Here is a 24,809-nt window from a genome sequence, read left to right on the forward strand (position 1 = left end):
ATTAGCGTCACTAAAAGAATCACCAAACACCACTTGCTAGTCATTACTGGCAGATTTTTGAAATCTTACCTCATTGTTTAATTATAAAAGAAATAATAATTTGTTTGGTGTTTACTTTAAATGTGCTCATCTGTAAAACACACCTACCTTGGAAGGCTAAGTGGATTCAGTGAGATTTATGTAAAACTTTAACCAAAGCACTATTCCAAACTATCTCAAGATATATATAGATATAGACATAGATATAGATATGCAAACAAAAACCACAATAATTTGCATAGATCTTAAGGCAGATTACTTAATTTCTGAGCAGCTGAACTGGAATGTGGTCCAGGTCTGCTGGACTCTAAAACTGGAACTCTTAACCCCCCTGAAACTCATAATGTGTTTCACAGCTCTCTGTCAGGCACCTACCTGTGCACAGACGTGAGGGCCAGAAATTAAAGGCCTAATCCCTGCCTGAAAGGTTTACACAGTTGAATGGTAGAGAGGGACAAGTCCCCATTAACCATTTCAAAAAAGTCGAAAATTAGTATCTCTCATTATTAGAATTGAGCTGTGGGTACATTGCTCAGTAGCTCTGCATATTGTCTCACAGAATCTGGTACAATATGTTTAAAACAAAATCAACTTGACTTTTTTTTTTTGGAGAGGGGTTGCTATAAAAGGCCATATATCTGTAGAGAGGTTTTTATTTCTTTGCCCTTTGCTCTTCATCTGTTGCCATGTTTTTCTTGGTTAGGAAGAAGTTGGGCTAATTCAAAACCACTCTATGTCTGTCAAAGTGAAATACTACAAAGAGCAAAACTGCAGGTTTTTCTGAACTGCAGGTTCAGAAAAAAGAAAATATCATCTGAAGTTATTACTGAGGGATTATTACTATGGACAAGCCACAAGGCTAATCATTTTTCATGTATTAGCTCATTTAATCCTGATAACAATCTGATAATGTATGCTCTATTATGATTGTACTCACAAGGAAACCATAGTATATAGGGCAGCAGACAGGTCCCCTCTCCAAATAGTTTGGAATATATGGAAATTAGCTTTCCATCTAGACTTCAAGCATAAAAGAGACATATAATGTATTTGACCAGCTATAGAAAGTCACCCTAAAGAGGAAAAACAGCTTCTCTGCCAAGCCCTGACTGCAGTCAGACTGAATACATTAAAAAGGAATTTTCAAGAAGAAAAACCGAAAAAAATTCCAAAACAAGGAAATAATATATCCACTATTACAGCCAGGAAGTAATACATCTAGAAATAAAAAACAAAATAAAAGCAGGTACAAATATCCCCAACTACTTGAAGATTAAAAAAAAAAAAATTCTGTCCCCCAAACTCTGTTTAATCAAGAAGAAAATCAAATGTTACATACTGAAGAATATTAATTAAATGTTTTAAATGTTAATATTAATAAATATCAACATTAATAAAAATAAAACCCTTACATATCGAAACTAGAGAATACGAGCAATTCTATACTGAGAAAATTTGACTCAGGGAAGTTCATAGCCTTTATTCAAGTCAACAAACACTTATTAAATCCCTGCTGTAGGAAGCCTGTTGATGGGGCAGTTTATAAAGTGACCCCCAGCAAATTCCAGAGCTGGATTTAATCCTGAACATTTTACTTACATAATCCAGTAATTTTTGTAAAAGTCAGTTTGCATTGACTTTCTCTCATTTAGGATGAAAGAGCTTTTAGGGAATAGAGGACCCCTTTTCTCTTGTAACACTTTCTTCCTTTGTTTTGCCCAGCAATGGCCTGGAGTCAGATGAAAACAGGGAAGAGGTAGGTGTTGGGAGGGGACATCCCAGGTGAGGCTATGAAGGAAGGAGGACATGAATGTTTTCATCCAGGTAATGGGGAGACAAGGATAGTTCTGCATTCTTGGGCAGCTCCTGCGCCTGGCCGGAGCAGCTTTTGGCGTAGGCCATTTATACATACGTGGGGAGAAGACATATATGAGAACCATCTATTTCTTTTGTTGCCGTATCTCAAAAACCCAAGGCTGTGTTTTCTATATTCAGATTCCATGAAATTATCCTATATCCTTTTTTTTTAAACAAAGTATAGTCAGTTAAAATGTGTTAATTTCTGGTATACAGCACAATGTCCCAGTCGTGTGTATACATACATATATTCATTTTCATATTCTTTTTCATTAAAGGTTATTACAAGATATTAAATATAGTTCCCTGTGCTTTACAGAAGAAATTTGGGTTTTTTTAAGCTATTTATATATTATATATATTGGCTAACATTAGCAAATCTCAAACTCCCAAATTTATCCCTTCCCACCCCCTTTCCCTGATAACCATAAGATTGTTTACTACGTCTGCAGGTCTGTTTCTGTTTTGTAGATGAGTTCATAGTGTCCTTTTTTTCTTCTTTTTTTTTTAGATTCCACATATGAGTGATATCATATGGTATTTTTCTTTCTCTTTCTGGTTTACTTCACTTAGAATGACAATCTTCAGGTCCATCCATGTTGCTGCAAATGGCAGTATTTTTTTTATGGCTGAGTAGTACTCCGTTGTATAAATATACAACTTCTTTATCCAGTCATCTGTTGATGGACATTTAGGTTGTTTCCATGTCTTGGCTGTTGTAAATAGTGCTCCTAGCAACACTGGGGTGCATGTATTTTTTTGAATTAAAGTTCCTTCCAGATATGTACCCAAGATCGGGATTGCTGGATCATATGGTAACTTTATTTTTAGTTTTTTCAGGAATTTCCACACTGTTTTCCATAATGGCTGCACCAAACTACATTCCCACCAACAGTGCAGGAGGGTTCCCTTTTCTCCACACCCTCTCCAGCATTTATCGTTCGTGGACTTTTGAATGATGGCCATTCTGACTGGTGGGTGTGAGGTGATACCTCATTGTAGTTTTGATTTGCATTTCTCTGATAAGTAGTGCTATTGAACAATTTTTCATGTGCCTATTTGTATGTCTTCATTGTAGAATTACTTGTTTAGGTCTTCTTCCATTTTTGGATTGGGTTGTTTGTTAAGTTATATGAGCTGCTTATATATTCTTCTACATCCTTTTGATAAACCTTCTTCACATCTTTTGAGTGGGTTTCTGCTCCTTGTAATCAGTCCCTGACTCTCACAGGAGTACATTCCTATCCCCTTGAGGAAATTTTTTTACATGCTTAAACAAATAAGCTAGTACTAACTACACATTCTTGTCAAGGAAGGAGGCAGAAGACTTTGCACAAATTATTAAACATAACTGAGCCTTAGTTTTCCTACGTGTAATGTGAGATAAGAATATCTTCTTTGCAGGATTGCTATGAGTGTTTGAGACAGTGGCTGCAGAGGCTGGCACAGATTTTGGCACTGATGGGCATACAGAAATAAATGGTAGCAGGGATTGGGGAAGAGCCCTTGGGTGAGAACACAAGTGAGAGTGTGGAGCATAGGTCCCCAAATCTCCCATACATCCACATCGTGGATGGAAAGCATTTAAAAATGCAGACTTCAAGCCCTATCCTGGGACTACTATATCAGAATCTTTGGGAATGAGGGTCTAGGAATGTGACTTCTGGATGATGTCCATTAGCTAATGTAAGACCAGTCTGGCTCATGTTTAAGAACTACCAGAAAAGAAGAGGAAACAAGGTCTGTGTGAGAAGAGAGTGTACCAGAGGTACAGGCAACTGTTAAGATTCAGTGGGGTAAAATACTGAGTTGTCCATGGTAACTATTTCTGTTACTCACTTTTTATGCTTTACTCTTTTGTGCTATCTGCTCTGTTGTTTAAAGATTATGTTCATTTTTTTTTTAAATCACACTTCTAAGAAAATGAACAACTGAATAGTAAAACATGCTCTACCAGTATACAGAAAATATTCATTTTAGACCACAATTAAAACAAACAGAATAAACAAGCAAACAAAATTCAAATTTTACTTGTTGTTCATGTATCAAAATACTCAGATGAAAATGAAGGACAACTAACAATATTATAAATTATGTAAATAGCTGATACCAAATTCTCCATTATAGATAGCATCTATGGAATGTTTAATATAGTCCACGCCCGGCTCTAGGTAGGTATTATTATGATTTCCATCTTGCTTATTAAGAAACTGAAGAACAGAAGTTTCGGTAATTATCCTAAAATCACATAGCTAATGAGTAAAAGCTGATGCCATGTCAGGGACAGCAAAAGAATTTCCATCTAGGTTGGGGAGGCCATGCTAGCTCACAGGTACTACGGTATGTGAGGATCGGGAACCTGTAGGTGAATCCAAGCAACAGTTGATGCCAACAGAAAAACACACTGGTTGCTTCAGGTGTGGCTGAGCAGAGTTGGTAGCAACTTGCTGTCTCCATTATGAACATGGTTACTGAAGTTAAAGAAATCTCCTGTTGTGTTTAGGTTCACAAATGGTCAGAACAACACTGATAAGTGACTGTAAAGTGAAACCAAGCAGAGGGAACTGCCGATCTCAAACACCAGAAGTTAGGATGAGTGTTTCTGTGAAAGAAAGGACTCAACACAGACACAGAGAAGAGAAATGACCAACTATAGGTCCATGCCTTACGTGATAAGCTAGGTAACTCTGGTGGAATTATTTTTTTTAATTTATTTCAGGCAATTATTTGAAACAAGGATCAGCAAATGACAACCCATGTGCCAAGTTAGGTCCCCCACCTTTTTCATAAATAAAGTTTTGTTGGAACATAGGCACACTCATTAATCTGTGTACTGTTCTCACACTGCAATATCATGATTGAGAAACTGTGAAAGACACTGTGTGGCCAGCAAAGCTGTAAATATTACTGTCTGGCCCTTTGTAGTAAAACTTTACTGATCTCTATACTAAAACATATTTCACAAATCTATGTTTAAGATTTAAATTTTTAAACAACCTATGGAATGGAAGAAAATATTTGCAAATGATGAGACTGACAAGAGCTTAAGTTCCAGAATATACAAGCAACTCATACAACTGAATAACAAAAAACACAAACAGCCCAATCAAAAAATGGGCAGAAGACACAACATTGTAAACTGACTAAAACTCAATAAAATAAAATTTTTTAAAAAAAGGGCAGAAGACCTAAATAAACATTTCTCCAGTGAAGACATTCAAATGGCAATAGGCATGTGAAAAAAATGCTCAATATTGCTAATTATCGGAGAAATGCAAATCAAAACTACAATGAGGTATCCTCAAACAGGTCAGAATAGCCATCATTCAAAATTACACAAACGATAAATGCTGAAGAGGGTGTGGAGAAAAGAGAACTCTCCAACCCTGCTGGTGGGAATGTAGTTTGGTGCAGCCATTATGGAAAACAGTATGGAGAGTCCTTGATAGGAAAGGGAGGATTGTCCAGAACATGGTGTTATGCCCGCCTCCAGCATAAAGGGACTTTACTTCTTCTAAATGAGTGCTAGCAAAAACAAACAAATAAAAAAAAAAACAAAAAACAAAACAAAACAAAAAACTGGTTAAACCCAACAGCCACAACTACACAATAGCAGAAAGGACTTAATGGGACAGGACCCAGTGTTCATTGTATTATAATTAACATTGCAGTTTAGCCCCACCCACCCCAGCCCCACCCACCATGGGTTTTTCTGTGTACACCATGGTTAAGGACATGCGCAGAAGGGCCCAAACATGACCAAGCATTCCAGGGACAAGAGCCGTCAATCAGTCAAGAGACCACCTCTAAGTGAGTGCATAAGAGAAAGGGGAGAGGAAAACGCCACTTTTCCTTCCTTGGATCAGCTTGCCTCCCATTCTTCGTACTGTACTTTTCCTTTTCTTTTAAATAAATCTTTTAAAATCTTTTGCTACACGCAAAAACAAAAACAAAAAACAACCTGAAAATAGGTTTACCCTCTGATCCAGCAGTCCTACTCCTGGGCATATATCCAGAGGGAACTCTAATTCAAATAGACACATGCACCCCAATGTTCATAGCAGCACTATTTACAGTAGCCAAGACATGGAAACAACCTAAATATCCATGAATAGACAACTGGATAAAGAAAATGTGGTGTGTGTATATATAAATAAATATATATATATATATATTTATATATATATATATACACAATGGAATACTACTCAGCCATTAAAAATAATGCCATTTGCAGCAACATGAATGGATCTGGAGATAATCACACCAAGTGAAGTAAGCCAGAAACAGAAAGAAAATACCACATGATGTCACTTATATGTGGAATCTTAAAAAAATGACACAAATGAACTTGTTTACAAACAGAAACAGACTCACAGATACAGAAAACAAACTTACAGTTTCCAGTGGGGGAAGGAGGGGTGGTAAAGGATTAAATTGGGAGTTTGAGATTTGCAGATACTAACTACTATATATAAAATAAACAATGAGGTCCTACTGTATAGCACAGGGAACTATATTCAATACTTCATAATGGCCTATAATGAAAATGTGAAAAGGGATGTATACATATTTTATAAATATATATATAAATGAATCATTATGCTGTACACCAGAAATTAACACATTGTAAATCAACTATACTTCAATATTTTTAAGAAGGCTTAAAAAGGATTTAAGATTTTAAACAGGTAAATTCCTGCTTAATACACATCTGAGAGTCCTTATTTCCTTGGATCATGGATCCAAGTACATGGGGAAGGTGAAGCCACTTGAGAAGGAACAAAGTGTAAGAGAATTCAGTCAGACCAGGACCTTTGAGTTGTAAGGTCAATTACTCCTCCAGAACATGAACTTTGTTCACTGAGAGGGTACATTTGTAAATATTCCAGCTCAGAGAACATTGTATTGCACTTGAATAAGCAAAAGTGCAAAGTGATTGTGACAGTTTGCCTTTTACAAACCTGATCTCCTATTTCTGATTTCACACTTTCTCTCTTAAAGAGGGAAATTTGTCATAAATTTCATAAATTTGTCAACTATTAAGGGCTTGCTCTGTGTAAGAAATAATACTAAAAATATTTACATTCACAATCTACTTCTTCATACCTCCTTCCTCCTTTTCTAATTTCTAAAAATTAGAGCCCTTAATTTTTAGCTGAGCACATCATAGCCCAGAACAACAGACAGTTCCTAGGCATTCTGGTAGCGTGAGCTCTGACTCGACTTGGCTCCTGCTAATCAGATGTAGTGGTGAGAGGTCTGCAATGTCAAGTCATGCTTCTGCTGTTTCTGCAGCTCTACCACAGGTTTCTGTCTCCTGATGCCCTGCCACAGTTCAAGGTTGCTTTCTGATCCTGGTGGTTTCCCAGTAGAGATAGGAACATCTGCACTGGTGGCCCCACTCTTGTGCTGTTCTCAGAGGATTCCTTCACTGGTTCTCTAAGCCATAACAAAATCTATACAAAACCTCTTCTGATTAAACTAGTTACAATGGATTCTGTTCTTTGCAAGCAAACTCTGACCTAAACAAAATTGGGATTTAGAAAGGGGATGATGGCCCAAAGGATATTAATGTACATTTTTTGGCTTAGCAGTCCAAGAAGCAGATGGTGGGGACAGGTAGCAGTTGGCCTTCCTTATCCACATGTTCTGCATCCACTAATTCAACCAACAGCAGAACCTGAGGACACTGAGGGCTGACTGTATCCCCACTGAGGAAAGGACAGAGAACCTGAAGCTATAGCAAAGAATCTCAACCTGTGCCACAGAATCTAAACTATTTGTGAGCCTAATAATTTGATGTCTCACAGTGTTGAAAAAGCCCACTGTGTCTGTACTGCCGCACTGAAGTGATAATAAGAATTTGCTCTGAAGGAGTAGGGTGACCCCAAGTATTTAGAAGCACCTCTCTGAAGCATTCTGGACTAGACAAGAAAAATCAGCCCAGCAGCAAGGATCAGATTAAGAGGGTTGCCCTCCCAGTCAAGACCTTTGTTTTAGGGCATTTTGGAAGCCACCTGTATTAGCTTGCTAGGACTGCTGTAAAAAAGTGCTACAAACTGGGTAGCTTAAGTTCCACAAACAGAAATGTATTGCCTTACAGTTCTACAGGCTAGTAGTTTGATATCAAGGTTTTGACAGGGCGGTTTCTTTTGAGAGCTGCGAGGGAAAATCTGTCCCATGGCTCTCCCCTGGCCTCTGGTGGTTTACTGGCCACCTCTGGGATTCCTTGGCTTGTGGCTGCACCACCTTGAGCTCTGCCTTTATCTTCACATGGCAATCTCTTGGTGTGCCTGTCTGTGTACAAAGTTACCCCTTTTTATAAGGACACCAGTCATATTGGATTAGGGCTCACCCTAATGACCTCATTTCAACTTGATTACTCCTGGGGAGATCTTGTTTCCAAACAAGATCACATTCTGAGGTACTGGGGGTTAAGAATCAAACTTCTTTTTTTGGGGGGGGGACACAAGTCAACCCATAAATACCACAATTAGGTTGAAAAGAGGCTGTGTAGATCATAGCAGGTAATAATTAAAGCCAGATCTGCAGACATATTATATATTTGATTGATTATATATATACATAAAATGTCTAGGTGATTTCTTAGGGTACAATTCTTACACTGGAACAGACCAGAAGAAAGACTGGATGCCTATTAAGTTACAAAAAAGTTCTTTACCAGAAAAACCGTGAACTTGGCAAAGCCTGACTGAGTACATTACAAACCTAAATGCCCAAACCTACACCAGCAAAAAGCAGGATGTGCAAGTTTTGCAGCCCTAAGAAAGGCAGACTCTCCAATGCTCAGTGAAGATGTGGTCAAGGAGGCTAATGAACAAAGAAGGACCTCCAAGCAAACAAAGCCATGGAGCTGACAGAGGAACCAGAGGCTTTTGGTTGGGCTAACCTAGAAAATTATAGCAGTCTATTGCCACAGCAGAGGTCTCTGAAATTCCTGCCTATTACAATACATTTTTTTCTGAAAGGAACTTTTTATTATAGTTATCCTGTTCCTCCTCTGCCATTGAATTGGTGGAGGGGCAGGAAGGGGTAGGCATAGGGGAATAACTTACCTGTCTCTTCCTGGATCGTTTGTCCACAGGCAGCCACAGCTGGACCTGATGGAGAGAACTTAGTGCCTTTGATCTGGATTTAGTCTCTGGATGGGACTTTGGAGTAAGGTATGAATTGTTCTCTATGTAAGAAAAAAGGTGCTCACCGCTCTCCAGGATGGAAGCGGTGGGCTATGGCAGACTACTAGATGTCCTCCAATAGCTCTTCTTCCCCTTTCTTCTAATCTGTGGCAATAGAACCTCCAACTTTTCATCTGGACATGAGTCCACTCCAAATAAAGACTATATTTTCAAGCCTCCCATGCAGCTACGACTGTGGTTATGAGTTAGTTTCTGCCAATCAGATTCTCTCTTGAAATATTCAGAAGGCATGAGCCAGGAGAAGCAATGTTGAGGTCTCTGGTTTATCTGCAATGGCTTCGTGATCAGGGAGGCTTTCCTGGTCATGGAGAGGAAAAGCAATTTTAGAATTGGTAACCATAGCAACAATTTCCCAAATGGACAGATGGCTTCCTGAACACAGAAGAGGCAGTAGGTCCCTTGGTGGCCCCGTTTTATGGCATGACTCTCAGATTTGTTTTTGAGAGCTCAAACTGTAACCTTTTTTTAAAAATCAGTATTCCATACATTTTTATAGGGCATAAGACTCTCTAGCAAATTACTTTTCTATTTAAACTAGTAGAGAGATTCTATTTAGTGCAACTGAATGTGTCCAGTCCAGGTTGGAATTATTTTTCTCATTTTATGAATGAAGAAATGAAAGCTTGGAGACAGTATTGAGCCAGTAAATCAGCTCTCTATGGGGAGAAAGTGCCCTCATTTGTAGTGGTAAATACTCCTACCATGGCAAATTTCAAGACGCCAAAGTTTTAAGAACTTGTAAGCAAAACTCCTGAAAGTTTAACAGTTGACTCTTAGAAGCTGGTTCCAGTTCTGACACACCACTGTTTACAGAATTTAAGTAACTTTCCCAAGGTACCAAGTCAGTAAGTGTTTAATAAAAGGAGTGAAAATAGAATGATACCTATTCTTCCCCAGAAAAACTGTTACACTTTATCAGACGAGTTTTGGGCTGCCAGCGTTACACTAACCAGAAATTTACATTGCATGATATAAATGCTTTCAAGGTGTTCGCTTCAGAGATTTAATTAATGAATGTTGAGACAGTAGTGGGGAAGCTCATAGTGTTCTAAAGCTTTAGGTAGGATTTGAGTGAGTGGTCATTACCGATATTATTACATGCACATGACATAAAAGGGATTTAAACAGCTCAAGACCATCCAAGTTGCAGATCCAAGTGCAAAATTACACACTTATGGAATGAGGGAAATAATTCGTAAATTGATCAATTTAAAGTTGATGGTTTTTGACTCCTGTGAACTGAGTTTGTGGTTGAGGTAGTTATACATCTAACCCACTAGAAGGTGTTCCTGAAGACCACAGAGTGAATGGAAACTGGGCTTTCCTGAGGCACGTTTAGATTACCAGAGTATTGCTTTTTGACATTAAATTAGCAATAAAGAAACTGATTGTGTACTTCCTTTTTTTCTAGGGGGTTTATGAGGAAATATGGTGCTTCATCTGATGAGCTGGACCCAGTCTTTTGATCAAGCCTCCTGAGAACAAGGAAGCCAGGCATCAATTCTTTACCTCTCTGTGACTGTGACGACCTGGACAAGGAAAGGCTTTTAGGTAAGTGCTCAGAAGAAACCTTGAAATGAAATGACAGACTTTATTTTTAGAATTTGAGCAAAGGGCTAAATAACCTACAAAGATAAGAGATCAGTTGTGCAAATGCACATAATAATGAACATTTCATAGATCTCAGGATTCAAAAATCATAATGTGAGAGTGGTAGGAAAGAGAAGTTCAAAGGAAAGGAAGTGAGTAAAGAAAGATGTGACTGGAAGGCTGACACGGGCCTTCTCTGCATGCTGAACAAGCCCAGGAAGCTGCTGCCCTGCTCCGGGCATTCCCAGGGCACTGCAGTGACCTGGGTGGGCTGTGTCCTCCCGGGGACTTCACTGACAGGAAGACACGGTGAGTTCTCCTTTGTTAGTCAAGTGACCAAAGAGGTTTTGCTTTTACACGTTGCAAGATAACAAATAAAAGTATAATAAGATCAGAGATAGCTCGCAAATTTGCTATTTCTTTATATGGAAAGGATATAATTCGAAAGGGCAAACCATTTTGAGACTAAAAATTCCTTATAAAGTAATTCCTTATAAAATAATAGTTACATGAATCCTGTTCCTCCTCAGATATAATTACTTTTGGAATATTTCCCCTGGCTTCCTTCTATCATCTATGAAGAAACTCTTATTGAGTAATTAGAAAACATTACTGCTTGACAAGTGAGCACAAATGCTAAGAAAATAGATATCTTAAAGATAAATGTGAAGACACAATTTTATCTAAAAATGCCACTGCTTTAAAGATAGAGATTAAGTTTAATTCCCACATCAGTCACTATGTGTGATAGAGTCTTTTGTTTTAATATTTCTTCTACCCGTTCTGACATCTCCATTCCTGTCACCACCACAGCCTCATGTTTATAGTATTACATTAGAATCTTAATGGTATGGAACACAGTTCCCTACTTTCAGTCCTTCTCAGCCCAAATCTATCATCCACTCTAGTTTCTGACTAATTCTCCTCAATCACTGGATTTATGAGGTCAGTATTTTTCCACAAATGAATGATCCACAATATGATTTATTAAAGCATTGTGGAAATTTGTCCCAAATTAGAAAGAGCCAAGATGTCCAACAATAGAGGATTATTAAATACAATTTAGTGTATCAGTAAAATATTATGCAGTCATTAAGGATATATTATAGAAAACATTATTGATCTGGAAAAAAAATTTGCACATTATATAAATGTAAAGAAAAGCATGAAACAAGCCACCTAGCAGTATGTACAAATTCTGTAAATTCCTCCGCGGCCTTGCCGCCCTTGACCCTGCTCTTCCTTCTTACTGGGGCCTGGCTTCCTTCTCTTACCTTTCTACTTCACACCAAAGTTTAGATTCAGGTTCCTGCTGTCTCTGAAATTCCTCTGAGAAGTACTTTTGTCAAGTTCCATGTCTGAATTCCTGTGGCACTTCTGCCTTTCCCATACGTTTGAAACCTAACCACGTTCTGGTTAAAGGGTGAGCAAGCATTAGATTAGGGGAGAGATTCTTCGATTCCACAGTCCTAATGTACATGCTTATCTTCTCCTAAGGAGACTTAAGATTCTGGGGCTAGACTGTTGGGTTTTAAATCTCGGCTTTACCTGTTAATAGATCTTGGGGGAAATTATTAACTTCTCTTTATCTCAGTTTTCTCTTTTAAAAAATATTTACATGAACTTACCTCATAGAGTTATTGTGGTATAAATGAGCAATACCAAAAACTGTTACAATATTGTCTGGAACACAGTAAGCACTCAGAAGCTGTCAGCTATATTATTACAGTGATTTTTATTATTATCATCACAGCCTCAGAACCAAGTCTCAGTCATATGCATCCTTTTGGTAAACTCAGAATTTAAGGGCTTAGAGAGAATTCTGAAATCACCCCTATATTTGACTCTCAATATTTAGTCTCCTTAATTAATCTAATATTTCTCCTATGTTCTCTGTCTCTAAGCAATATTTAGTCAGCAAACAAAGGTAGAGTTTAGAGCTGATTGAAACTTAAATGTCCAATTGCAAAGCCCAGTTTTGGCCACGAGGTGGCAATAAAACACTAGCTATGATTTCTCCTAGCTCAACTAGGAGAAATGTTCATAGTTTAAAAAATGTTCCATATTTCATGCTGACTTGCATAATTTCTAATTTCTCCCTCCTCAAATAGTGAGGAAGGAGAGAAGCGGAACCAGGAGACAGAACTCTTCTTTGAGACCGGGGGGCTTGGTCAGAGGAGTCAGTCAGCATTTGGGGGACCTCCCCAGCTTGGCTGCACACCCTGACCAGACGCCTGGCCAAGATTGTGCCTGACCTGTGCATTCTGGACATGGGGAATCTGGATTTTTCCACTCCATTGCTGCCTAACAATAGGGAAGGCTTCTTTACCTCTAGCTCCCCTCTGGCTAACCATTCCACAGGTGACAACAGTGCCACGGTCTGACAAGATAGGGTACAGGCATCCAGCAGGAAGATGGAAGTGGAAATGAGGTTTAATGCTGGGAGGTTATCAGCGACTCCTCTGAGCAGCCTGTGCAAGTTCAAGGGAAGGCCTCAGTTCCTAGGGGTCCGTGCTCTAATAATATGCAAATACACAATTCTCTTTGCCTCTGCAGGTCCTAAACACGCAGATTTAAAATACAGTGTTGTCCACTGTATTTAAAGTTCTTGAATATATTCTCCCCGAGATGGCTGCCACCAGTCGTTTCTTGCCAATGAATAGCGCCTCTCTGCACTTACAGGAGGAATGTCTGTGTGGCTCTGGCTGCTGCTCCTCCTGCCACAGGAGTGGAGCTCAGAGAGAACCACATTCCAGTCTCCTTTTGTTGAGGGTGGAGGGCAGGGAGGAGTAGCTCCCAGAGGGAGGTCGGGTCTTCAACTGGTCTAAACATGGACTCCATTCTTCTACAATAGTACGAATCTTCTCTGTGGATGCCACATGGCAGAGAATTACTTTCTTATTATTATTGTGGTAAAACATACAAGACATAAAGTTACCGTTTTAACCATTTTTTAAGTGCACAACTCAGTGGCATTAAGTACATTAGCAAATTGTGTGACCATCACCACTGCCCATTTCCAGAAGTTTTTCATCATCCCAAGCGGAAAATCTGTACACAGTGGACAAAAACTTCCCATTACCTCCTCCAGGGGTTACTTTAAAAAGTTTTGGTGCCCACAAAACCTGTGGCTGTGTTTACAACTTTTTTTAAGGACTTTTTTCATTTGTTGAACAAATATTTACTAGGCAACCGTACTGGGTGAAGTCAAGTAAATATCTGAAGGAATTTGCAACAAGGGGCTTGCAGTGAACTGAGATGGAGACGTAAACAAATGATACTGGCACAGTGTGATAAATGCTGTGCCAGAGAGAGGAAAAAGGCGACTAGCTACTGTTCGTGGAACACAAACTATCAGACTGCACCAAGTGCCTATGCATTTCATTTCTCTTCATAATATCCCTATAGTTATTGTTACCCCATTTTGCAGGTAAGGAGTCTGAAAACTAGAAGAGTCTAGCAAGTTGCCTACAGGTGCTCAGGGCACAGTAGCCGGGGAAAACCCTAAGCAGACAGCTAGGAGTTCTGGGTGCTCATGCAGACTGTGTAATTGACCAGCTTTATGCACGGAGGTCTGTGCTCACAGTTCTCTGGGCCTTAGTTTCCTTGTATGAAATGGCAGGCCTATGCTAGAAAACCTCTTAGGACTGTTTCATCAAGAAGATGAAAAAGACTGAGTGGAGTCTGGAGAGTTCTAGTTGCAGATCTGAAGATGAAACAGACATGAAGAGAATTCTGTGCCTTTTGGACTCAATGTGAGAGTTCCCCAGGGCTGAGACCCCATTAGCTGGATGAGTGGGGCTTTGGGACTACAGAGGTGAGGCTTCTAAGTCAGTTTGGGACTCAGGAACTGCTTTACAAAGGAGGTTGGATTTGGTCTGCTAAATTTTGTTGAGATGTTAATTTGTGTTTTCTGCCTGAATGTTTCATCTTCTTTATGCCCTATTCAGACAGTTAGCCAAACTACCTCCTTGCCCCAGGACAGGACAAAGGCAGGGTGATTTGTATTAAAACCTACTCACCTAGGAGATTGTATGGAGGGAGCAGAGGGAAATAGTAATAGGAGAGGAATGAAATGTAGGTCTTGGATAAACTTCCTCCAGGCTGGGAGGGAGAGAGAAGATAATGCGTGGGATCCTAGGAAGTGCACTGGCAGTGTCCTAGCGCTGCTGATGGGGCAGAAATTCTCAGACACAAGTGCACACAAGGTGAGATGTAGGCAGAGAGGACAATAGCCTTACATATGTAGCAACTATGGGTAGATCTCCCCCAATGCATAGCAGAATTATGTTGCTTCCAGGCCTTGACCAATGCTGGGCTCCCTGCCTGGAGAGGTCCTCCTTTCTTGTCTACTTGTTGACTGTCTATTGTCCAAACAAAATTGCACCAAAGTTAAACAGGCAAGGAAGACTTAATTCAAAGCTATTGCAGTAGGGGAGGGGATCCAGAATAAATCTGAATGCAACTCCACTGAATCAAAGGGCAAGAGCATTTTTTTTTTTAAGAAGTTCATTAAAAATTTTCAGCATGTCTTGATACATTTACTTACCAGCTTTTTATTCTTCTTTCTTCTGGAGTTTCCTTAATGTTTGTTTGCTTCACCTCTCTGGTTCATTGAATTGCTACTATTTAGGCTTTCATGGGCTTTGTCTTCACAGTTTCCTCTATCTTGTAAGCCTTTTCTACATCTGATTGGCCAGTTGTACTGGCTGCTTTTGGCAAGGTCATCGCAGTGCACACCACAGGGTAGTGCGTTCTTTCTGAATAGCTACACACATCTCTTTAATTGCTGAAGCAAGGGCAAAAACATCTCTGTCATCTTGGCATCTAGGAACTCCTTGAAAGGGCAGGAGTGTTTTTAAAAGCAAGATGAGCTAATGGAAGAGTACTGGGGGACATTAGGGGGAGGTTGATCATGTTATGTGTCTGGCACACTGAGTTATCCCTGAGTTTGTAAATGGTTTTCTCTGTGACTAGGCCACATGTTTGCAGAATGGCTCCATGGAAGTTAGGCTCCTCCCTTTTACAAAGACTGGATACAGTGGGGGTGGGGGTGGGTGCCCTATTCCTTGATGATTTCATTTCAAAGGGATGGCTCCCAGGTCCTTGAGAAAGACAGTCTTGGGCTGCAAAACTGGCAAGGGGCTTTTAAGAAGGTTTACATTTCAAAGGGCAAAGAAAAATTTACCACTGCAAGTTATCTAAAGCAGTTGCTCCAAGAAGAGGGAGGTCAGGGGCCTAGAGTCAGAAGCATGTCTTTCTAAAGGTTAGTCAAGCTGAGGTTAACCTTAAGGCCATCTTGGTCACTTATTTTTAAATTCCACTTTCTGTCACTAAAAATGTGACACATCTCCTGATTTTCTTTCTTACAATCATCCTCCATCTGCTCCAAAATCTATAGAAATTCTGATTCTTGTTCATGTATCCATCACCAGTATATGGGACTGAACTGCAAGTATTAATTTATGTGTTTGAAGCAGGGACAATGTCTTATTCCATCAGTTAGTACAATGATGATCACATGGTTCGAAACACAGAATAAATATTCGCTAAAATGAACTGAGTCTTACCTCACACAGGCTATTCTGACTGTTTTCATTGACTGATCTTTCCATCAACTGTCTGATTGCATCAACCAATGCACTTCCCTTTCCCTCACCCATTCACCACATGAAGACTTGTATTTTTGTTTTGTTTTGTTTTGTTTTTTGTTAATTTGAGTAGTTTGCATGTGTCTTTAGGTCAAGTGACCAGAATTCTAACAGACATACTGCCACCCAGTTTGAGCTCAGTTCAAAGACAACATAACTTTTTGCCAAACTCTCAGTTTTGCTGTTAAGTTTTCCACTTTCTCTATTAGCAACATCCATGGATGGTAACACCAAAAAAGAACCTACATGGGTGCTATGATGGTTACTTTTGGAAAACGAATTTGAGTATCAAAATGGCTCCTAATTGCCCATCAGCTAAAACACGGCCCCTCACATAGTCCCATCAGTGAGTCTATGTAGGCCAAGACTTCACCTTCACACAATGAGGGACGCGTTGTGGTTCACATTGATCTCAAACTCCCTCTTCAAGACTTTCCAGAAAGAGGAAACATCATTCTTTGGTCTGAATGTTCCATAAATAGGGTCTATTTGGATTAAATCCACCAGACAACTTGTGGTCAGCTGTGAGGAGTAGTACTACTAAGCCTTGCAGGTGGCTAGAAATGCCGCTCCACCACCCTCCTCCCACTGCACTGCCTGCCAGACTCAGCCCACACACACAAAACTGTGAAGTGCTATATGGTTGTGTTGTTCTTACATCAGGCAAAGGCATCATACTACTCCTGAGACTTGATTTGGACCACTGTGGGCCAGCAGCTCCTGCTGGCCGCTAGGGTAGCCTTTGACACAGTGCCAGTGGGTTATTATGTGGATTCTGTTCACACGAAGGAGTTCATGTGTTTCTAAAAATTATTAGTTGCTAATCCTCAGAAAGTCAGTTATGTCTAGACCTCCAGATGACAGGGAAATAACATCACATACAAGTCTAATGATCCAAATTAATTTTGCTCTGGCTAAAACGTAAGGATTGTTTCCTAAGTACAGAGGGAATGAGGTCTTTTGAAATAAACCAAAGTTCATATAATAGGGACTGCTGTTTTCAAATATCTCACCCTCACATCCTTCCATTCCTCCACTGCCTCATGTCTCTCCATTGCAGTGTATTTTTAATATAGTTATCTGATTTACTCACATGAAGATTGATACAATATACATGCTAGATTTAAAAACAGGTGCATAGAAGAAAGTAAAAACAGTTGCATAAGAAATACATAAGAGAAGACGGACTCTCAGGGGAAGAATATGTATGGTGTTTTTTCAACACTTTTAAGCCTGAGACTCTGGTGTCATGTTCATTAGAGGCTTGTTAGTTATATCGGTTTTTAAAATATTTCCTCCTAAATATCTTTGGTATAGTGGGAAGAAGGAAGGGTATGCATTTAGATGCTAAAATACCCTCTGTTTTTATGCAGCTGACATCTTATTAATTTGATATGACTTTGGGCTCCAATGCCAGTAAAGCATTCACACTAATACATTCTACTAAGTCTGGTTCCTGATGTTTCATATCTTTGGGTGTCCTTCACATTTAAGATTTTTGTTTATATGCATAGAGGTTTGGAATGATATCATTAATAAATTGTATCTTTAGTTCTCTCGTGAAAAAGGTCATGCCTCTACAAGGGCACTGAATCAACTGATTGAATTAACTGCATTAAATTCAATTCAGTTAAGAAAGCTCAGACTGCCACAGTTAACCATTTTTCGCTCTGTATCTGCTGTAAAGGGGAATAGAATAATCTAACAAAGATAGCCATCACATTCCAGTTTTTTTCAAGGAGAAAGTTCATTGTGTGCACATGGCAATCATTAAATAAAGGAGATGAAATTTAATACATTTAGCATCAATCATAAAATAATTGTCTCAGAATTTAAAGATCTACCATAAAAATAAAGCTCACAAATAAAAGAGATAGGCTGACTAAGAGATGTCAATTTTCTCTAAATCTGATTCTAGGCAGATATATAAGAAAATTATTCCTCTTTCTATCTGTGCTACTGTAGAAAGTTTTTTCATACTATTTGACCTATGTTCATCAGTGCCTTAACCTGTAAAATGGGAGTAAAACAACCTGCCTCTTAAGGTTGATGTAAGAATTAAGTAAGGCATTATTTAAAGCACTTAAGAAAAATGATTGGTGCATATTCTTGGTAAACACCAGCCATTATTAATTTTGTTACTAATTAGAGAGGGAAGGGCCTAAGAAGTTAGGTCAGGTGTCATTGTCCATTGCCTACTGGACAACTGTGGGGCCAGGAAGTCCCAGGGACTCATTAGCTCTGTCAGTAGTGACATTTCTTCTTTCTTCCCCAGACATTTCCCTTGGTTTTCCTCTTCTTGGAGAAACCCACAAAGGTGTTCCAACTTCTAAGCCCCACTCTTACTTTCTTATTAATCACAGATCTCTAGGCTCCAGCCTGCTTCCCTCCCCTCTTGGTAACCACCACTACCCAGAAGACTGTCTCTTCCAGTCGGCTGGAGTCGGGGATGTGAATTCCCTGCCTCTTTCATTCACTTCTGGTCTGAGAGTATGAGACTCCCACAGTGGTATCTAAGCATTAGGGAGGATAGCATATGTCGGAAAACTAAAAGTAGGTTAATATGCTCACACTGGAGCACAGGTGCAAGAGAAGAAGCAAGAAGAGAGAGGAGCGGTCAGATCATGGAAGGCCTGTAAGGTTCTGCTGAGAGGCTGGCTTTAATCCTGAGGGAGAGGGTGAGCCAATGAGGCACAAGTTAAGCCAGGACCTGATCCTGTTTTCATTTTATGGTAAGGCTGTGTTGTGCTATAGCATTGAGAACGGGTTGGAAGGCCAGATCATTTAAAAGAAATGATAGGCGCCTCTATAAAAGCTGTGGTCATAGGGATGGAGAAAAGAGATCAATATGAGGAGATACTAAGGAGGCAGACTCACCAAGACATGGTGGCTCATAGGAGGTAGGAAATGAGGGGCAGAAGGAGCCAAGGACTGTAGGGTTTCTGGCTTGGGAGACTGGGGAAAGGATGGACATAAGAGGAGGCAGTTGTGGAGAAAGAGAATCAGCTAGAAAAGGGGAACAAATGGGCTCTGTGCTGGGGCCTCCAGAAGGAATATGGCCCTGCTGACACTTCGATTTTAGCTCAGTGAGTCCTATTTCGAATTTCTGACCTTCAGTACTGTAAGATAATAAAGTAGTGCTGTCTTAAGTCAGAGTTTGTGATAATTTGTTGCAACAGTGATAGGGAGCCAATATGGGCTGTTTCAGCTCCAGAGCTTTCCATGAGGCCAGATAAGCCTGCTCTGGGGCCTGCATCATAGCATGACTTCTCCCTCTGTTCCATCCTGCCTCCCCCACCTCCTTTCCACATGTGGCGGGGCACTTAGGCGCTCCCAAGTCAGCATCTGCTCAGGCAACTCTGTCTCGGAGTCTGCTTCCCACAAAACCCAACCTGGGACAGATTGCCAAAGCTCACGATAACTTCCTGTGATTACAAATATATGAATAACAAATATGTAAGTGTAAAATGTTAACGTTGTTATCAGTTTCACACAAAAAGTATAATGCCTAACATGAATTGCACTGGCCTGATACTAAGGGGACGTGGAATGAATGTGAAGAACGTGTGCTTGACAGGAAAATACACATCCTATTCCAGCACCTTTATATGGCCACATTCCTTAAACTTTTTGGGTGTAGTTTCCCTCACTTGCCACCCCCCCGCACCCCCACCCCAAAAATAGGAATGGTAAATACTTTCCCGCACTAGATAGAGATACGTAAGGTAGAGTATTTCAACACAATTACTGATCTGTGCTAAGGGCTCAGTGAAGGGTAGTCGAGGTCCTGCAACTCTCCCTCACTGCTATAATTGATTCCGTGAGTGGGGGAGGCAGATGACCATTAAACTATATGATCCTGCTATCAAAATTTGTGCTTCAAGCCAGTAGAGCTCTGGGAGATCAGTGTAACCCAGGGAGGTGAAGGAAGGCTTCTGGAAGGGTATGGGAACTTAGCTGGGCTGATAAAAACACCTGAGAGAGAGAGAAAGGTAGGGAGAGGGCACCATAGGTGTCCTCAGTCCAACTTTAGTGTGTAGCCCCAGTTCAGGTAAACAGAATTTGGAAAGGCAAGTACCAGAAAATCAAGTTTGCACAGTGCTGCAGTTGTTTTAGTTGTTTTAACTGGCAACATTAGACATATAAGACAGTACATCTTGTAACGTATGCAGTGTTTTTTTGATATGTGCTACATAAATATGAAGTGTTATTATAGCCAAGAGGAATCTGAGAAGAAAAGTAAACTGGATAAGGACAACAATGCTGAGCTATGCACTCATTACAGATAAATACATAAAACCTTTGAAATTATGACATAACCAGTGCTGTTAGATTTGTGGCAATGGGTATTGCTCTCATTCCACTTTGCATTTATCATCTTTCTATTCATATGGCATCTCTATTTTCAATGTCTTACCAATTTTTCCCTCTCCTAGTAACCTTTTCAGCTGAAATTTCATATGCTTCATATCAGCTCAGAAGCAAATTCTCTTCTGGAAGGTTGAACCTATCTGTTCAGCCATTTCTGAGTTACCCAAGCTTGAAGAAATGTTTTGAAATTATGTCAAGATCGACTTTTTATGTGTTCAGATTTAATTCAAGAATGAGGTTTAAATTTAAACCTCTAGAGCTGTCATACACATATTCTCTGAGGAGAAATATATTCTTTGCTTTGAGATACAATTTGTTGAGGTTTACACTCCACTTTCTGTATAACTGGAGTGTGGTTATGAAGAGATCTACTCAAATCCTGGAAAACCCTTTGGGTTTCCAGACCCTCCATGAATATTTGTAAGAATGCTTCCCACCCCCCGCCCTTATCAATTCTCTAGAAGAACTTGAGAGTAACAACTCCTCTCTGGCTGTTTATTGTCAGACAATAATAAAAGTTTTATTCTATGAAAAACCAGAAAAATATTTTAAACATCTATTTATTTGCTTATTCATTTATTTCTTGAAACTTGGGCATTGATCCTTGTTGTATTGTGGGTAGGAACATCTGTACTACTAACAGCATCTCTTAAGCAAATATTATTGGTTATATTGACAAGACTTTTCTAAGATGGCATACTATTCATCGTAAGATTATAAGTGCTCTGAAAGACTGAGAACTTACAAAATTAAAAAGAACTAAAGTAGGAATGGTTGGATGGGGTAGAGACAGGAGAGAAGAGGGCAGAAGACACCCTTCTGATCTGGCAGATAGTCTCAAGGCATATAGATATATTCCAGTTATCTATTGCTATGGGACAAATCACTTCAAGACTTACTGACTTAAAGCAACAATCCTTTTAATATCTCTGGGGGTTGGCTGGGCTCACTTAGACAACTTCTGCTCAGGGGCTCTCATGCAGTTGCCGTGTGTAGGGCTGGCATCCTTCAAAGGCTCACTCACTCATGTATAGTACTTGGGCTGGGAAACCTCAGACACCTGAGGCTCCTTGAGCATCTCTTTCTATCTGGTCTCTCTACATGGTTTCTCTAGCATGGGAGCTGCAGCATGACCAAACATTTTTCATGGTCATTCAAGGCTTCAGTTTCAAAGACCCCTGTCCCAAGTGAGAGAGCCAAATGGAATCTGTATCATCTTTTCTAATCTAGCCTCAGAAGTCACAAAGGCCCACTCCGGTTGGAGGGGAAGCGACAGTCTCCACCTCTTGATGAGAGATGAGCCAAAGAATCTGCAGATGTGTTTTAAAACTACCACAGGACTTCACAGACCTCTGGCAGAAAGTCTGGGACAGAATGATGAGTCATTCACTAAACCACAAATTGGTTCATTGTGGTTCCTTTTCTGCTGTGGTAGAAGATCACTGCCATGCTTAAGGGCTCCAGCTCTGGAGTTTGACTGCCTGCCTGGGCTTGCCTCTGCCCTGACACTTACTAAGCCTGGAACCTTAAGCAAGTTCCAGTGCCTCAGTTTTTCCTGTTTGTAAGTTGCAGATAATGAGAGCTAACATTTACTGAGCACTTAGTAGGTACCAGGCATTGTCATAAGTGCATTATATACTATCTTTTATTCCATAACCAAAATAACTCTGTAAGTTAGTTACATTCCTCCTAAATTATAGGGTTGACAATAATGGAGACATCTTTCTGGTCTGTGGTGTGGATCTAATGAGACGATTACGTTCTCTCTTGATATTATGATGAAACTTGATGGGGCAAATTCTAGTGATGCCAGGTAAGGAGAGTAAGCCATTTCCAGAAATGGACGAAACGTGCACAGTGGCACATAGGAAGGAGCACAGGTTATTCCTACTCTAGTGCGGAAGCTCTAAGGAGGATCAAATTTCCTGACAGGTGTTAAACATGCATAAAAAGACCTGCCACTCCAGGTCTCATTTGGGGCTACGGGTCCAAAATCCAGCTCAGTCCAGCAGATTGGGACCGCGAGCACCGCTCTGAGTTTTGCAAAAAGGAATATTTATCTTTTTCCCGAGGAAGAAATCTACGACTCCCACAAGTCAAAAGAGTTCTGCAGGGAGAACACCCGCCTTCTGCCCTAAATTTCCATAGGTGTCAGGGGCCCGCGTCTAGCCGGAGGCACAGAGCCGACACCATTCCCGGGGGCCTGCTGGGTACTCTGCCTCCCCTCGCGTCCCCGTCCCCACCCTCAGCTCCTCGACTCTAAGAGCCACCTTCGCCTCCTCCCTCTCCCCTAAGGTGCCTACTCCCGCGAACACAGAGCGCCCATCTTCCCAGCCCGGACAAAACCCGGAGAGGTGGAATCCCTCGCCCGGAGCGCCCCGGCGGCCACTGGGCATGCTCCGTCGTCAGGCAGGTTCGGGGCCGCGAGCAGCTGGTGCGACTCACGGATCCCTCCTGCGGCCGCACGTCCTCCGCCCCCCGAGCAGCGAGCGGGCGCATGATGGCGGCGGCGGCGGCGGGGAGCGCCAGCGGCGGCAGCAGCGGCTGCGGCGGCGGCGGCAGCAGCAGCAGCGACACGTCCAGCACCGGCGAGGAGGAGAGGATGCGGCGCCTCTTCCAGACGTGCGACGGCGACGGCGACGGATACATTAGCAGGTACTCGGGGAGGTCCACGAAACGGGCTGGGGCGCGACGAGCCTCTAGGCGCTCTCCTTGACCCCTCCTCCGCCCCCTCGCCCCAACTTCCCGCAAGTTGCTCAGAAGCTTACGGGAAAAGTTGGTTGTGACTCTGAGAGTGCGTCGCCAGCTCGGCCACTGAGGCCGAGGGGCTGCTCTGTTCGTCTTCTGGAGATGCCAGTTGGCCCAACTTTTCCTAGCGCCGTCTTTGTCTGGGCATTGGGAGGCACCTCTTTAGTATACGAATACCCACCCTCCGGCCCCCCGGGACTCTAAGGACTCCTGCCTCTGGGAAAACGAGTTTAGGCCACTTGTCCCAGGTGGAAGAGGCTGCCCCGCAGCCTCGGGCTTCAGGGTGTCAAGATGCTGTGGCCACGGGTTGCTCAGTGGACGGACCCGGGCCGGACCAGGATAAGGATGCTCTCTCAGTGACAGAGTTGAATATGAATACAAGCTGTGCCGAACTTTGGTGTGGCACCGAGCCCCTGCGTTCCAAACTGAAGAGCCCAAAGAATAGGCACGGTTTGCCGCTCAGTGCTGATTTAAACCTATTAGGCGGAGGAGAACGAAGCACTGAGGCGCAAACTTGGGCTTTAGAGGTGAGTCTAGAATATAGACCCTACTCTCTACCCAGCTCCGCGCTCTCACCAGGTGAGCCTCTGGAGGGGTCTCGAGGCACCTCTTCGCGAGCACTCATAACCCTTGCTGTGCTAGCTTTCAGCTCCCCTACAGGGGCGGTGTTGCATCGTTGAGCGGCAGGGCTTGGCAAAATAATTACTTCTGCCCAAATTTTTATCACTTATCAGACACTGATGGTGAAGAAGGCAATTGTAATGTTTCACGGTGTGAAAGATCCACACTGGGCGCTGAAGACCGTACGCACCAAAATTTGAATTGCCTTCAAGGGAATAGGCAGCCTAAATTATATATTGCATGTTTCTTTAGCCTTTGTCTTGGTAGTTCTGAAAATCCCAGGATACGTCCTGCTGATTGTCCTTGCCTACCTAGAAAAAAAGAGTGGGGGAATCCCCCCTCCCCCATTAAAAAAAGATCTCTGAAACAGGTGATTTGACATGTAAAAGAATTTGGCAATTAAAAAATAATAATTTATTTGGGACTACTCAGTTACGATGATTCTTACCTGCATTTTACTACTTTTCTAAAGTTTCACTGGGAAACATTAGAAAGATATCAGAAAATTCTATGTTCTGGAGTAATTATGTTCTGAAATGAAAAAAATATGTAACTCTAGTTGACATCACTTAGATTTTTATCTGGAAATCTTTCCCTGTTTTGGTTCTGGGTTCATCGAATAATTTAGATTTTTTGTTGTTGTTTTCCTGCTTGAAAAGCCATTATCTTATTTGCAAAAATGAAACTATCTACGTTCTTTATGTTAGATGCA

General features: G+C 41.0%; 1 protein-coding gene across 1 annotated transcript in view; it reads left to right on the forward strand.

Moving 5' to 3' along the window:
• Positions 1-9,025: 9,025 nt before the first annotated feature.
• Positions 9,026-24,809, forward strand: part of MCC (MCC regulator of WNT signaling pathway) — a 387,851-nt gene continuing 372,067 nt past the window's right edge. The window contains exons 1-3 of the mRNA XM_010987516.3: positions 9,026-9,083; positions 10,528-10,667; positions 23,024-23,383. Of these exons, the coding sequence (XP_010985818.3) occupies positions 23,226-23,383 (158 nt within the window). The 5' untranslated portion in view covers positions 9,026-9,083; positions 10,528-10,667; positions 23,024-23,225. The remainder of the gene's footprint in view (positions 9,084-10,527; positions 10,668-23,023; positions 23,384-24,809) is intronic.

Source organism: Camelus dromedarius, chromosome 3 (genome assembly GCF_036321535.1).
Source record: "Camelus dromedarius isolate mCamDro1 chromosome 3, mCamDro1.pat, whole genome shotgun sequence".
NCBI lineage: Eukaryota > Metazoa > Chordata > Mammalia > Artiodactyla > Camelidae > Camelus > Camelus dromedarius.